The sequence below is a fragment of the Fundulus heteroclitus genome, chromosome 18 (assembly GCF_011125445.2).
Source record: "Fundulus heteroclitus isolate FHET01 chromosome 18, MU-UCD_Fhet_4.1, whole genome shotgun sequence".
NCBI lineage: Eukaryota > Metazoa > Chordata > Actinopteri > Cyprinodontiformes > Fundulidae > Fundulus > Fundulus heteroclitus.
Window position 1 is genome coordinate 28,454,384 of NC_046378.1, and position 16,271 is coordinate 28,470,654.

The 16,271-nt window shown below is 38.0% G+C and overlaps 1 protein-coding gene across 1 annotated transcript in view; it reads right to left on the reverse strand.

Annotated features, from left to right (window-relative positions):
- Positions 1-16,271, reverse strand: part of pitpnm3 (PITPNM family member 3) — a gene marked incomplete in the record, with an annotated part of 140,989 nt that overhangs the window by 7,447 nt on the left and 117,271 nt on the right. Inside the window, 9 exon segments of the mRNA XM_036149836.1 lie at positions 369-777; positions 927-1,055; positions 1,187-1,370; positions 4,730-4,879; positions 5,005-5,153; positions 5,235-5,351; positions 9,948-10,064; positions 15,059-15,207; positions 15,342-15,542. Coding sequence (XP_036005729.1) covers positions 442-777; positions 927-1,055; positions 1,187-1,370; positions 4,730-4,879; positions 5,005-5,153; positions 5,235-5,351; positions 9,948-10,064; positions 15,059-15,207; positions 15,342-15,542 — 1,532 coding nt within the window.

Genomic DNA, 16,271 nt, shown 5'->3' on the forward strand with positions numbered 1-16,271 from the left:
ACCAGCAGGACTTATGAGTTACATTACATCACAGATTGACCTTTGTTGGTTAGATGCCTTCTGAAGGAACTTGGTTGCAATTGGTAATTTTGAACTCTCTTTTAATTTTACAAATATTTGTGATCTAATAAAATCTCAATAAAACAAAATGAGGTTTGTGGATGTATAAATGTTAATGTAAAGGCCCTATTTAAGTTTATATACAAAATGTATACACATTCTTATAAGTAAATTTTTATCGAGTTGCCTGTGAACAGAGAAGCAATTTAGAGAACATTGCAAGGTAACTGCATTAGCTTTGACACAACTTATTGCGATAAATGAAATGATCCTTTAAATTTGTCTTTAGGAAAAAAAAAAGAAGTCACCTTGACCCAGGACACTAAGACCCATTTGTTCTCCACTTCTTAAACCTCCAGAAATCCTTCCATCTTCTCGGTGTCAGGGCGTGGTGTCTCCACGATGCATGGAGGCCCGTCCCCACACACTTTGTCCAACTCCTCCGCCTGCTCCTGAGCCTACTCTCCCGGTGTCCTTATCTGACTCCGGCTGGCTCTGGGCCCGCTCTGGTTTGGGGTTGGGCGTGCAGGGTGGGTCAGGCTGCTGGACCGACATTGTCCTGCGCAGGTGGGTGCGTTTGCACAGAAAGTCAGGCTTTGCAGAGAGGCCAAACGAGCCTTTTCTCAGGACCATGCGAACCGAAGGGGATTTCTTAGGTCTGGCTCTGTGCCCGAACTGAAGCATGGAGAGGTGGGCCGCATAACCCTCGCTCAGGAACTAGAGAGAGAGAAAGGGGAAGTAGGTCATAGAGAAGTAAATGAGCAAAAATGGGATAAATATGTAAGCTTTTTGAGGGAGACTGCAGGTAGAAACCATAAAGAAATGCCACTAAGAGCATAAAAGAAACACAATGAGCCTTCAGCTACCTGGCATTGGTTCTGGTATTTCTTTGAAGGTCTGCCGACGATGTAGATCTGTGAGGGGCTCAGGCCTAACATGTTGTAAACAGAGATGTCCTTCATGGAGCCGTAAGCAGAGTTTATCTTGATGTGACACTGGTCAGAGGGAGAAAAATGAAATGGGAACACGTTTGGCATTTCAATGTGGCACAACTCAAAGCTAAAGTACTAAGGAGAGCGACAGCCAAGTACACAGAGCTCAAGGAACTGTAGTTTGTGAGAATTACCTCCTGTATGAGGTTTTTGAGAAAGATGGTCTTCTGTCGCAGCGGATCGTGCACCAGCCCCTCAGAAAAAAAGATCATCCCGTGGGGAAAGTTGTGTTGCGAGAGCCAAGACACCACCCGCTGCTTCTGCATGTCAGGCCGACCGGTGATGTAGATGATGAGATACCCGAGGTCCTGCCAGTGCCTACAGGTGAATATACCACATCAAACAAGGTGTATTTGCAATGCTCTGCCAAGGAATATTCCAGAGAACATGTTTAAAATTTCCAGTTTTCATGGAAAATGTATTTTTTTTTCATAGAGGAATTTGCCATAAAGCATCCTCTCTCGCTGCTTTTCACCCTCAGGGGGAAAAGAAGCTGCTGAGTTGATACAAAGACACGTGGAGGTAACACCAGGCTACTCCTTGAAGATAGCCTGTTACAGGGTACAAAGAGTAAATCTGAGGTTCACCGTGTTCCAGAACAATTCTAAACATGTGACCAGATCAACAATGTAATGGTATAGATATTAGAATATTCGTGTCTTAGAACGGCTCATTAAAAGTCCAGACATGTATTTAATTGAATATCTGCTGCAAAACAAATCCTTTTTCACAGATAAAAAATACATCCAATTGCACCTAGTCAGATCACGTTTATTCAATAGATACACAATAATGTGGACACACTGAGTGAAACAGCAGTCCCATGTCTATGCACTGGCTTATAGCTTATAAACGCATTTGTTTGAAAGATGAAGGGGCAAGAATTTTGTTTCTAGATGTGCAAAGCTGGTAAAGACATAACCCAGAAAAGCTGAAGCTGTATATCTGCAACAGGATGGTGGTTCTACGAAGTCTTCAACCAGGCGACTTAATATTAAAGATACTCCTCTTATCAAGTTTTTATTTGTAAAATACTTTTGTGCCGTTTTCCTTTTTCACAGTTAGCACTATATTGTGTTGATCTACAAGATTAAATCCTAATAATGACATTAGAGTTTGTGACTGTAATTTAACTTAAAAACAAAAGTCTCAAGTCTCAACAGCTAATTCAGTCTACTTATCTAGAGACATTTTACTTGATAACATAACCAGACGCGGAGAAGCAGCATTTAGTTCCTATGCTCCACTTATCTGGAACAAACTTCCAGAAAAATGTAAAAGTGATGAAAGCCTGAATTCTTTTAAATCAAGATTAAAAACACATTTGTTTAGGATTACCTTTGACTGTTCTAGTTAAACTCTTTACTGAAACATCATTAGTTTAAGTTTGTAGTCCAACTGTTTTTAAAATCATTAATATTTGCTTTTAGTTTCCATTTCCCCATGTTTTACTTTGTTTAAATTTCTCTACATTTTATTCCAACTTTGCTTTTATTTTCCTATTTTTTTGTTTAATTTTTTCTACATTTAATTCCAGCTTGCTTTTATTTTTCCTACATTGTATTAATGTAAAGCACTTTCTGTTGTCCTTGAACTGAAATGTGCAATACAAATAAACTCGCCTTGATGCTCATTACTCTTTTTAAAGTACTTCTGCATGTGAGATCGGCTTCAGGAACAATGTATCTTTTTCATTTTGTGCTGAATTTGCAGCTTGGGTACCAAAGAATTGTGCAGTCGGTGTCAGAACCATTAAAAATCAGAGTCAGTAATTGAAACAACACAACAACAGTCACAGTGATAGCTGTGTCATCCAAAGATCACACACACTCGGTCTCAGGAGCACACGGGGAGAGGACTGCTGAGGCAGCTCCTCTGCTCTTATTTCTAAAAGCAGCAGGGCAGAACTGTGCCTGACACACATCTGAGGGTAAAGTTGAAGCTCAAATTCCTTTAACTGCACTATAATATAATTTGTTATTCTGAAAATGGAAACTAAAATAGGCAAAGAATGGATAGAAGAGGAAAAACTGGTACAGTTTCCAGAAATGTCGACTCCAGCCAGACTCTAGTCCCAAATTTAATGACTTTAGAGTTGATTTGATGAAATCACTGAGGAATCCAGTTGGATTTCACTTGAGCCTATCTGACTTGAAAATAACTGATAGCTTAAATAAAACAGAAAGCATGTTAATTAAAATAAAATCTGTCCAGTGAAGATTTGCTGAATCAACAAATGTCATTATTTTATGAACCATTTTATCAATTACCCAGAATTCCCAACTCTTAATACAATACACGCTTAGGTTGCAAAAAAGAATTATAAAGAAATTCGTACGGTGACATTACAGATGCTAGTCAGAAACAAAAGGTATATCTAAGGTAATTTGATTTGCTTACTCAAATCCGAATGTGGTCAAAACTAAATCAGCTGCAGTTTTCATAAAGTTTGGGTTAAAAATTACAAAGTGAGAGACAATAATGTCCATCTTCTATGGAAATATACACAATAAATCTGCCCAAAATAGCACCTTAAGTTGTTTAGTCTGAGCAAATGAATTACGCTGTCATTTGTGCTTATATTCCTCCATTAAGTAGGTGGGTAACACTAGAACTCTAGAAAGTATCTTTAGTTTTCTACGTGCCATTAAAGTAACAACTGTCTTAAAGAAAATGGGCTCTAAGACTGAGATGCACTGTTTCAATAATAAATAGGTTTGGCTCTGTACAGTAGGATAGTCATAAAAATGTCTTATGTTGTCATACTGGATAAGTATTTACAGTAAATTTCAATTTCAGCACTAATTCTATTCATTTAATTTTTTTTAAGTTTTGCAGGTTTAGTTCCACTTGCTGCTTGATCTGCCAAATAAACATGTAACATTTATATTGTATTAATGTTTGAAAACTAGTATTAATCCATCTACATTGCAAGATCGGTCATTTTACTGGTTTTTCACTTAGAATTCTGGTTGGATTTGGGACTGGAGTCTAGATTTTGACTTTGGACTCAACTTGAGAGTCAGATGGCTTTACTTGTCAAAGAGTTGTGAGAGCAAAGGGAGGACTTGGTCCCGCCTCAACTATTTTGTTTCATCATCATCATCATCATCATTTGACTATCCACAACACGGCTTGCAAACGAAAAAGCAACTGAATTGGCATACAGATGAATAACAAATAACATTGAAAAATAGTAAGATTAGATAAATGCAATAGGCAACAACATATAAGGTTGACAATATAAGCAACAAAATCAGCAATAAAAGGCATAGCAGAAACAACGACTCGCCTAATGGTATTGCTGTCTGGAATTTCAAGCCAATGTAAAAGGATGAATTTTTAAAAGACATTTAGAATGGTTTATAGTTTCAGCAGACTTCACAGAAAGAGGGAGACTAAAAATTTCTTTGTCTCCTCAGATCACGAGCCGAGTCCTGAGAACGACTAAAAGGTTTTGGTCTTTAGATCTTGGGAGTTTTACCGGGGATGTGTGGTTGTAAAGGCTCACTAAGGTAAAGAGGTACCACTGAGACATTTAAAAACTAAAACAATTTTAAAATTAAATTCTAAAAGAAACGGGCAGCCGGTGGGAGGGGGAAACAAAATGAGTGCATTCGATTGTGATAGCGGTGCACAAACACGCGTGCACACATGTAGAGCCTGCACACAGTTACCTGACGACATCAACAGCCCCGGGCCGGACCTTGGGATCGCTGCCCATGATGGACACACTGGCAGCAAAAGATCCATCGATGCTGAAGACCACACACTCCATGCCCCGTGGCAACACAGTCAGGTAGGCCTCTGCGCTGGTTTGGTCCCCCCTTAGGATTGGAAGAAAAAAAAAAAAAAGGAACTTCACATGCAGCTTTCCACTTCGAAGGAGGAGCTCATACACAGTGAGAGAATTTAGTCATGTGATTTCATCGTTTTCTATCCGGGTGCTTACTTGACCACCATTTTAACTGGATACACTCCCAAGCCGAGCTTCTTGCTTTTGGGAATGGTGTATGTTACCCTGCCACTGCTGTTGGTCACCTCCATGTCAAAGTGCACCCAGCGGCCAGACTGAGGTTGAGTCATCACCAGGATGTCAACCTGAGATCAGTCAGAGGGTTAAAATATGTTAGGAATTAGTTTCAGCCTCTATTAGTAGCGGCCCTTGCTTTTATTTGTTACCTTTTCTCCAGTTAGAGTAACCATGTCCAAGGGTCCATACATGAAGCGCCCGACTAAAGTCTGAGGTCCATCCTCTGTCGCTATCACATCGTTCACCCTGTGGTTAGCAGTGACATTCTGTAGTTTGTGTGAAAAAAACAACATAAAGAAAACAAAATAAAAGGTGAAACATTACCAAGTTTCAGGAAAATCAACCAAAAATAAGCTGGCAACAGCAAAGGTTGAAAAGAAATATAATAAAGAACTATCACCAGCAGTGAATTGGACAGGTGGCTAGGACATCCACAAACACGTTCACAAGTGTGATGTATTTAAATTTGTCTAAGCAAGGCAATGTCCCTATTTTTAGACAGACATGACTTCAGAATTATTGCTTATTGGTGCATATTTATGTTGCTTCCTTTTCCTACTCAAATAATAACTTGAACACAGTTGTTATTTATTTCAAGGCTATTATAGAAAACAAATCTTTTGATCAAGCTAAGATCTCTCTTCCAAAGAAGTATTAGTGACGTGCTGTAATACATTTTACTTTATAGATGTCCCATAACCAGAACGATTTACCTGTATTCTTTTAGATTTTAAGTGTTTCAGTGCAAGGCGGATGTGTAATGTTTGACTGTATTTGATAAATCCGTTATATTTTTTTGTTTAAAATTTCTTCATAAAATGAAGACAGAAAGTATTTTGCTGTTGTTTATATATTTTTTTAATACAAATCAAAGTTAAATAAAATCAATAACAGCAGGCCAGAGCTTTACAAGATCGGTGATCGAAAATTTCTGATGCGTATGTTTGTTTAATTGCCAAGAGATTTTATAATGAGTCTCTGAAACTGTCCTTATCTATAATATAACATTAGCTTCTTAATAAACTAATACACAGTTATGCTGATGACACTCAGCTATATTTATCCATAAATCCTGATGAATTAGTTACTTCGAGTTACTTCGACTGCAGTCATGTCTTGATGACATCAAAAGCTGGATGACTTTAAATTTCCTGCATTTAAATTCTGACAAGACAGAAGTTGTAATCTTTGGGCCAGAGTCTTCAAAAAATAAAGTTCTTAATCAATCCCTTAATCTGGATGGCATTAACTTGGCCTCTGGTAATAAAGTTAAAAATCTTGGTGTTGTTTTCGACCAAGACATGTCATTTAAATCCCATATTAAACAGGTTTCCAGAGTTTCCTTTTTTCACCTCCGGAATATCGCCAAAATTAGAAACATTCTGTCCAGGAGTGATGCTGAAAAACTAGTCCATGCATTTGTTACTTCAAGGCTGGACTATTGTAATTCTTTACTATCAGGAAGTCCACAAAATGCAGTTCGAAGTCTTCAGCTGATTCAAAATGCTGCGGCAAGAGTTCTGATGAAATCAACAAGAGGGATCATATGTCTCCAATTTTAGCTTCCCTTCATTGGCTTCCTGTTAAATCAAGAATAGAATTTAAAATTCTCCTTCTAACGTATAAAGCCCTTAATAATCAAGCTCCATCATATATCAGAGCTCTGATTACCCCGTATGTTCCTAACAGAGAACTTCGCTCTCAGACTGCAGGTCTGCTGGTGGTTCCTAGAGTCTCTAAAAGTAGAATGGGAGGCAGATCCTTTAGCTATCAGGCTCCTCTCCTGTGGAACCAACTCCCAGTTTTGGTCCGTGAGGCAGACACCCTATCTATTTTTAAGACTAATGTTAAAACTTTCCTTTTTGACAAAGCTTATAGTTAGAGTGGCTCATACCCTGAGCTATCTCTATAGTTGTGCTGTGATAGGCCTAGGCTGCTGGAGGACATCAGGGTCTAATTTTCTCACTCTACTGATTTCTACTGTTCTTAAGTCTACTGTTCTCTAGTTTTGCATTGTATTACATTGAAATGACTGTCGTCATTTCAGCTTTTAACTTTCTGTTCTCTCTCTTTTCTCTTCATAGTAGGTACACCTGGTCTGGCGTTCTGTTAACTGTGACATCATCCAGAGAAGACGGCTCACCCGCTATTACCATCTAATGTAGAACAGATTACTGGATCAATGTATGCTTCTGTGCTTTTTTGTTTCTCTTGTTGTGTCTCTGTTCTGTCTTCTGTAACCCCAGTCGGTCGAGGCAGATGACCGTTCATACTGAGCCCGGTTCTGCCGGAGGTTTTTCCTTCCCGTTAATGGGTGGTTTTTCTTCCCACTGTCGCTTCATGCTTGCTCAGTATGAGGGATTGCAGCAAAGCCATGTACAATGCAGATGACTCTTCCTGTGGCTCTACGCTTCCCCAGGAGTGAATGCTGCTTGTCGGGACTTTGATGCAATCAACTGGTTTCCTTATATAGGACATTTTTGACCAATCTGTATAATCTGACCCAATCTGTATAATATGATTGAACTTGACTTTGTAAAGTGCCTTGAGATGACATGTTTCATGATTTGGCGCTATATAAATAAAATTGAATTGAATTGAATTGAATTAGACAGTTGAAGTAACTGTTATGAAATATCAAAATTTATTTCAGTAAATCATAGACAAAAGGCAAATGAGAAATTCCTCATTATAGTATGTTTACTTTCAAACATCAAGCATCATTTGTAAGCGAGCTCGGTGGGTCAGCATGTTAACTCCTTTTTCAGTTTTCTTCTTGTCTGCTTCTAATTTGAGTTCACTTCCAAGGAGCCAGGCACCAGAGAGAAACTAATCCTTAAATCTTATCTTGCTAAAATGGCTGCATTTTATCAACACATTAGGAGCACATTAATCTATAATTCACTAACTCTGCTGTGCCCCACCATGACATAAATTTTGCATTTACAACCAACTTTATTGACTTCTCCATAACCTTCACTTCATCATATTGTCGTTATGAAAATATTTTACTCCTACATGCTCGTTAACCACGCACAGCTTTCCCCATAAATATTTCGGATCACTGAATCCCAGATTTCTGGCCTCATACCTCATTTTCTTGTGTTTTGCTTATGAGACAAAGAATAAACAGTGTAATAAAGGAGAAAAGTAGTCGTTCTTTATTCCTTCTGATTCATTAGTATATCTGGTTAATGAGAACCAGTAACACACAAAAAAAAACATCTTTAAGAAATCAATTTTGTGGTTATTCAGGCTAAATTAGAGTGGTTCTTGATCACTTTCGTGGTCAGCTTGTTATTTGTGCGCCGAGGTTAAAACGCCTCGGAAGTGGTAGAAAAATCTGCTCACATTTGTTTCTCTGTGCCTCAACCAACAAAACCTAAATGGAAGGCATTTTAAAAAAAAACACTACCTGTAAAGTAAATACAAGCCTAAGACTTCAAAATCCCCTTTTTCTTGTCACATCAGGATGCATTGTGCACATACTTATCAAAACGGCTGCCTGCATGGTAAGATACAAAACAGTTTAAAGACTTTGACATATACAAATAAAACATCAAAGTATCCCAATTATGGCAAATAAAAAAACGTAAGCATCTACATACAGAAAGAACATAATATTTAAGGCTAGACATGAGTATTTGTTTTGGCAGCTTTCACAAGAGAGGCACAATTTTCAGGACATATCTGAGCGACAGGAAGTGTGCTCTTTGCTCCCTTCGTTTCACAGAACGGGACGCAATAGATCTACAGATCCGCTGCAGACAATGCGCTCACAGAATAGTGGAAGTCAAACGCAAGAGACACTGGATTTTGCTTGCTCAACAAGCCTGTAATGGCACCACTGGAGTCTGTATGCCAAAAAGAACTTCAGAATAGCAGCTACTCGTGTGATAAAGCGTGTTTGTGTTGCCGTTCACTGTGTCGTGACTCCAGCTAATGATAATTGATCTTAAGGATGTGTCACCTCGCAAAGATGTTCAACATTACCAGCCGCTCCCCAGCATTAGCTCAGTCAGCAGTTAATTGTTTGTCAGCAGGAGCTCTCTCTGTGATACTGCGACAGCAAACCTGCAACCCAGGTAAGTAAGCTCAGATGTTTATGTCGAGTGTATCCTGAACAGCCTAACTGCAGCTGATGTGCTAGCTGCGCTCAGATCGATCCAGTTTTGCTCTACATCACATCGTGCTCGTTCTGAACCGATGGCTCTGAGCAACAGATCACAAAGAGCTTCCCTTAGTGGAGCTGAACAATATGGAGACCAAAAAAAGATCATTTTTAAACTCAAACATAGCCATGTTTCCATGGTTTTCTGCTGAAACAGGTTTATTTAAAGCCCTCAGGAAGTAAAATCTTTACAGAAATTTGTGCATTCAGAAATGACTGTAAAAATTCAACCTTGGTTTGTTCTGCTCGGCGAGGATCGGGTGAATCATGTAATTGTCTGCCGCGAGATTTAGAGCTTCAAGGTGAAGCTGTGGGAGAGTGTTAAGAATTTCAAGGCACAGAGTTAAACTGGTACAATTGCAGCATCCATGAGAACTTTATTTTTAGACTGAATGAATGAAAGGGCATTGTGGAAGACAGAGCCAAGGATGGAGATAAAAATATAGCCTGAACAATAACGCCTCTTTTCCCTGGAGGGAGAATCAGAATAAGTGCAATTTCTAACTGCGATATGTGAATTTTTGAGAATTACAAAAATAAAACCTGATTTTTCAGAGCATTGTTGTTTTAAAATGGAGTTAAGGAGAGCATGTTAATAATATATACTGATTTATTATGAAAAAAGCCCACACAGAAAACAGTATGCTGATTTTCAGGGAAAATGGAGCGTACATTAGTATGAAAAACTTACCCTTAGCTTGACATGTGTCCTCCGCCTGAGCCATTTCTCACGTGGGCTGGAAGGAGAAAATGGAGCGGAGTCCAAGCGGTCTGCTTCCTGGGTCCTCACACAGTCGCATCGCATGAGCTGTCAATAAACCCAAATTATGCAGTTAAAACCAGGTATCTACATGCACTGTATAAGCTGACACATAACCCTGATTCCCCTCACTCTCTGACATTAAATCAGACCAAACTTTATGTACTTCAGGTCAATTATTATTTATCTTCACTGCAGGCTAGAATAATGGGAAAATAGTATTTTAGGCAATTTTGTATTACTTTCTTCACATTCAAGAAGAATGAAAAATGGATGTAGATTTCTACGTCTCTAAACTATTTAGGAAAGTACATGTGATGCTTTGGCTGTTAAAGCTTTTGAAATAAACGTAGGAAAATCTGTGGGTGAGTCACACCTGAAGCACATTTATTGTGTGAAGACATTAAAACATGACAAAGAAATTAGGCAAAAATAAAAACTAGTCTGCCTTTTCCTAGGAACAATTTCCTGAAAACTAACTATCGTCGTTATGTCTGGAGGATAAGAGCTTGCAAGCCTGAGAACACCATCCAAACTGTGGACTACAGGGGTGGCAGCATCATGTGTGGATGTTTTGGCGGAGGACGGACTTGTGCACTTCCCAGAATAGTTGGCATCATGAGAAAAGAACATTGGGTGAAAAGACTGAAGCAGCATCTCAAGACATCAGCCAAGAAAGTAAATGTTCTAGATCTTAAAATTAGACGAGGACCATAAGAAACTGATTACAAAATGGATGAAGGAGAACCAAGTTAATTGTTGTACCGTTCATCACAAAACCCTAATCTCAGTCCCACAGAAAACCCGTGTGCAGAGCTAAAGAGGTATGTGAGCGACTCGGCCAACAACCCTGACTCAGTAACAGTAACGCTCTGTCAACAGGATTGTTCTGAGAAGCTTGTGGTAAAGTACTCAAAACATTTAGACCCAAGTCATAAAGTTGAAAAATGCTCACTTCATGGCTTGATGAAGTGGCTATTCTCTCAAATAACAAGGACATAAATCAAAAGTTTTGCATTAAAAAAAAGTTAAATAAAACTGGCAAAATATATCTAGCTCTCCTTTATTTATCATTTATTTAGAAAATATTAATAATTTTGGTACTACTTAAGTAAAGTTTTGATTTTTTTTTTTTTTTTGATATTTGTCAGACCATGAAATAGGCTGTAAAGTGTATGTAAATATCTGTATGACCAAACATTCCCACGCACGAGCCATAAACTTTCAACAAACCTGCAGAAAGCATGGGTTTGTGCATCGGCAACGACTTGAAAAACACTGTGGCAATATTGTTGTAAGAGGGTTTGTGATCCGAAGCCTTGAAACTACAGTCGCTGGCGTGTTTGAGTCTTATAAATCTCAGCTCTAATGGAGAGAGTAACACAGGCACAGATTAAGTGCTAAAAGGGGATTTTGATTTCTTGTAAGAAGCCGTTAGATGAAAGAGGCCCTAAATATTATTTCCGGCTCACTTGAAACTTAAGAAGCTCTCTGTTTCAACACATTTTCAGACATTTGTCAAACTCGAAAAAGGGGGGAAAAAATGAATCATCTTGATTGTAGGGAATAGCTTTCTGTTCTTATCTTCTATTGATATAGCAAAAAATGAAGTGAAGCAGACAGATGAATTATTATCTTTCCTACAGAGCTATTTATCCCATCTGTTTGCTCCTCTTGGTCCACACTTACTGTATGTGTCAGCAAAGATGACATGGCAGAGTAAAGAGTGAAGAAAAAACAATATTTTATCTTCATATTTGATCACAGAGAGGGAAATTCTGGGATTTATTTTATCTATTTCTTCATTTGGTGGATTTGGTTTGTCATAATACAGGATTTTATGACGATCATTTATATTCTTACTGTCTTAAGATTTTTGATATGTTTTTCAACGAATGAGTTGGTTTATAATTTTCCCAAACAGTGTGGTTCAACCCCACCTTTCTAAGTTGTTGCCATTGAAGATCCTTCTGCTTCAAAGATGATGTAACAAACATCGTATTTTGAATCTATGAATCAGCCAGAAGCACATTCAGGGCCTTGCAGAAGTATTTTTGCCCCTTAATGTTTCAACATTTTTGTCATGTTCCAACCACACATTTTGATTTGTTTGGTAGGAAATGTATTTGGCTTTTAATTTTAAAACAATATCCCTAACCTATAAACAATTTAAGGAAAACTGCTCATTCACAAAGAATCGAGCAGAGCTGCTAATCTGTCACGGTATGGTCCGCCATCTGATAAGCCGGGCAAAGAGCGATACTTAATCAGATACGCAGCCAAGAGGCCAATGGTAACTCTGGAGAAGCTGCAGAGATCCACAGCTCAGGTGGGATCATCTGTGTACAGGACAGCTATTAGATAAGCCCCTCGACAGTCAATCAACCTGGACTTTATGGAGTCATGCCGAGAGAAAAAAGCCATTGTCAAAAGAAGGCCATGGAAGGCAATTCTAAACATTTCTATGTAAGCCATGTAGAGGAGCACCTTCTTTCAAACCAAACTGCTCAAGTCAAATGAGACCAAAATTGAAAATTTTAGCATGAATCCCAAATACTAGGTGTGGGGGAAAAAAAAAAGTAATACTGCACATCACCCTGAAGACACCATCCCCACAGTGACACATGGTTGTGGCAGCATAATCCTGGAGATAACCAGTTCTAGAAGGACATCGCCTCAAAACGTACATCCATACAGCCAGAGCTGCAATGAATGCTTCAGATCAAAGCAAATTCATGTGTTTGAATGGTCAAGACAAAGTTATCTCAAAATCCTGAATCCAACTGAGAGGCTGATGTAGGACTTGTAATCTTCAAAAGAAAACGAGAGAACATGCTTGCCTTTAGATGAACAAAGCTGATAGAAAGATCAGCTTTAAATAGATAAGGATTGAACGGCTACAGTGTGTCAACTGTTTATGGTAATTTTGCTATGCTCTACAAACCTCTGCCCTCGCATGGCAGTTCTGAAAATATCTCGTTAAAGTTGGATAGATCTATTTATTTTAAATTTGGTAATTTTTTTGGAAATGTAAATCCCATACAGACAACCTAAAACTGAACTGAGTGCAGCAGTTCAGATGAGTTGCTCTCACATTTTGGTAGATTTGGTTTCTTGATTAAGAATCAGTCCCTTATGACTCAGTTCAAGTGACACATACTTAATAAAGATTTTTTTTTTATTATTATCGCAACCAAGAAGGCAATCACCAAATGCTGGCTCCAGTTAATAAAAAAAAAAGAATCAGTCCCAAAGCAACGACCTATTTTTATGCAATCAACTGATTTGCTTCCAGTTATATAGAAAGCACCAGATCAAGTCAGGCATGTGCAAAAAGGAAGCCTTGTGCTGCAATGTTTGGTGGAAGAAAAGGCTTCTTTAACTACCGATATCTGCAGCAAAGTGGCAAACACTAAGTATAAACATCACAGAAATTTGTTTAATTTTCTTGTTTTTTTTTTTTTTTTGTTATCAGAACAACCTAATATGACTTACCTTTGTTAAGCCCGTTCTTACTCCACTACATCATTAGACAATTGGCTGGGTTTACAGCAAATCTAATGTTCATTTCCATAATGGCAGTGGTTTTTTTCTAACCTTGCCTGCAACACGAATTCTCCCGGTATTTCTTGTGTTCACAAACGCCCTAATATGCAGAACTAGAGTGCTACACATTAACAATCTGGCTGGCCAGGTCAGTTTTGTTCCTGTTTGTTTTGCTTAATTAAAAAAAGGTCAATTATTAATTGCATTAAGCTTTGCATGTCAAATAGATTATGACTACACATTTCTTTAATAGCACTGTCTTTTAATAAAATAATGTATAACATTAGAAAATCTACCAGTTTGCAACAGGATAACACAAATGCACCCTAATCCATTTTCAACGTTCACACTTTTGCATTTTGTTTTTTGTAGGTGGTTTTCAGATATACCTTAAGATGTTTTAAATTTATACTGCACGCAGAACAATCTTGCTTTATTTATGTTCTTCATGGCTTGATGAAGTTAACTCAAAATTATGTTTTATGCAATTAATCTACTGACCTTCTGTCCCTGGCAGCACTCTATCGTTCTGAATGAGATAGATGAAACCATGTGCACTCATGTGAAGATGATTAATCGCAGGTCTGACAGATTTTAGTGTTCGATAACAGTCAGGATGTTCTTTGTGCTCCTAAGGGACACAGTTATGCTATGTTAATTTAACATTAAAAAAATGAAAGCATAAGATTACAGCAATGTCCTTGATTTTTGTGAGTGCTTGAAAGGATGTTTGGGTTTACATATATGTTTAATTTTGAGATCTGAAAATGTTTGTGTTTAAACTTACAATAAGCACAATTTAAAAAGAAAATCCTTTATCCTCTGCAGCACCTTTAATATTAGCGTAATCCTTTTTTTGCTTCTCATTTAATATGATGGGAGAACGGTGATAAACGCTTTGCTAATGTAACACACACAAAACAATCTATTAACTTATATACAGACATAACCGGGAAACCCTTTCAGAAATTAAAAGACTCACTAAAGAAAATAGTGTATTTTGCTGTTATTGTTGTTCTTATTATATCACGCAGTAAAAGCAACTATTTAAAAGCCCGATTTTTCCAGCTCTAGATAATGAATATGGACTCCGACAGATAACTGATTTGAAGAATAAGATAATACTCTTTTAGATTGGGGTGCACAATTATTACTTTACACAAAAAACATTTTTAATTTCTCCAATTGTATTCTATTTAAAAACTTGCTGTCTTTTCTTTGTAAAATCAAGGATTTAGAAAGCCAGCGTTCAATGCAAAAAAAGAAAAAAGTTGCGCTCTAAACCCTACTAGCTTGTTTAACATCACCGAAACATTAATATGTGTTGCGACACTTTATAAAATCTCAACCATTCGTTAGTACTTCATTTCATAGAACGCTAACTTAATCAGTTGTTTGGGGGGAAGGGGTTTGCTTGTCACAACTCTTCAGGGGTCTAAATCTATGCAAGACATCAAAGGAAGAAACCAGTCATGCCATCAGCGAGACTTTCCTACCTGGCGGAGAACAAAAGCAGCAACATCAGTGGACTCCCAGTAGGAGGCATGAAAAAGATGGGGCAGAGCCACAGTTGGGAAGGCAGTCAGCACATCAGGGCAGTACAAAGCATAATCCAGCCTCTTGGAGCCCCACCAGCAACTGGAAACTGAGACGATGACACACGTAGTGAAAGAAACGCGGTGCTTTCTGGGAACAATTTAAATTCCACACAAGTCGAAATCTCAATAAGGTATAAGAACAAAGTTGTTTTTTATAAGGCTCTATTTGCCTCTGACTCACTGTTGGCGATGGTGTTGCCCAGCTGGCTGATGGAGCAAACTGACATTTCAGCTTCCACGCTGGTCACACTGCTTCTACGAGCTCTCCCCTGTCTCCCCCCTTCGCCCTCGGTCTTGGTCTCAGAGGAATGCTGCGAGGCTGGACCTTCGTGAGATTTGTCGCCTTCCAGAAACACGGCCGGATTGCTTTGGATGCTTTCTGCTATTGATGGAAAGAGGAAAAACGGAGAGAGAGCAAAAATGAGAAAGGCAAAAAGACATTGATTACAAAGCAAATGAGTGGCTTGTCGCATTTGCTTCCGCAAAAAGATCTGAAAATGAATTTGCTTTATATTAGAAAAAGGCAAATAGAGAGGGGTAAAATTAAAGTGCACATAGATTTTGCTCATCCTGGTACTGAATCATTTAACATTTTTTAATAGATTTGGCTTTGGCCTTGAAAGTTTAAAAAGCATATTTCAGCTAATGACAAGCTGTAATTCTTTAGACTGGAACCGCTTTTCTAACATAACTTTTTTTTTATTCCATATGTGATCTTGCCTTATCAAGACAACATTACCCCATTTTTCAGAGACAAAAGTGATATTCTCCAACTTAAACAGCACATATTGCAGAGAATTCATCAGTAAAATATTCATTGGAGAAAACAGTATCTTTAAAAAATCAGTAATTTGAAAATATTAGATATTGTTGGTATCTTCAAAAGGGGTTATTCATCATCTTTTGTGGAACTGAACATCTGAACCAATTCCCTAAGATACATGTTATGTCAGTGAGTGAACCAAAATGTCTGAGAAAAAAGAAAAAAGAAACGACATTGAGAATAATTTTAGGAAAAAATTGTTTCCCTAGACACAACCTTCATCAAACCTTATGTGATGAAGGTTTATCTGATGAAGGTTTCTCCTCTTTTTAAGTTTCAACTTTCAGA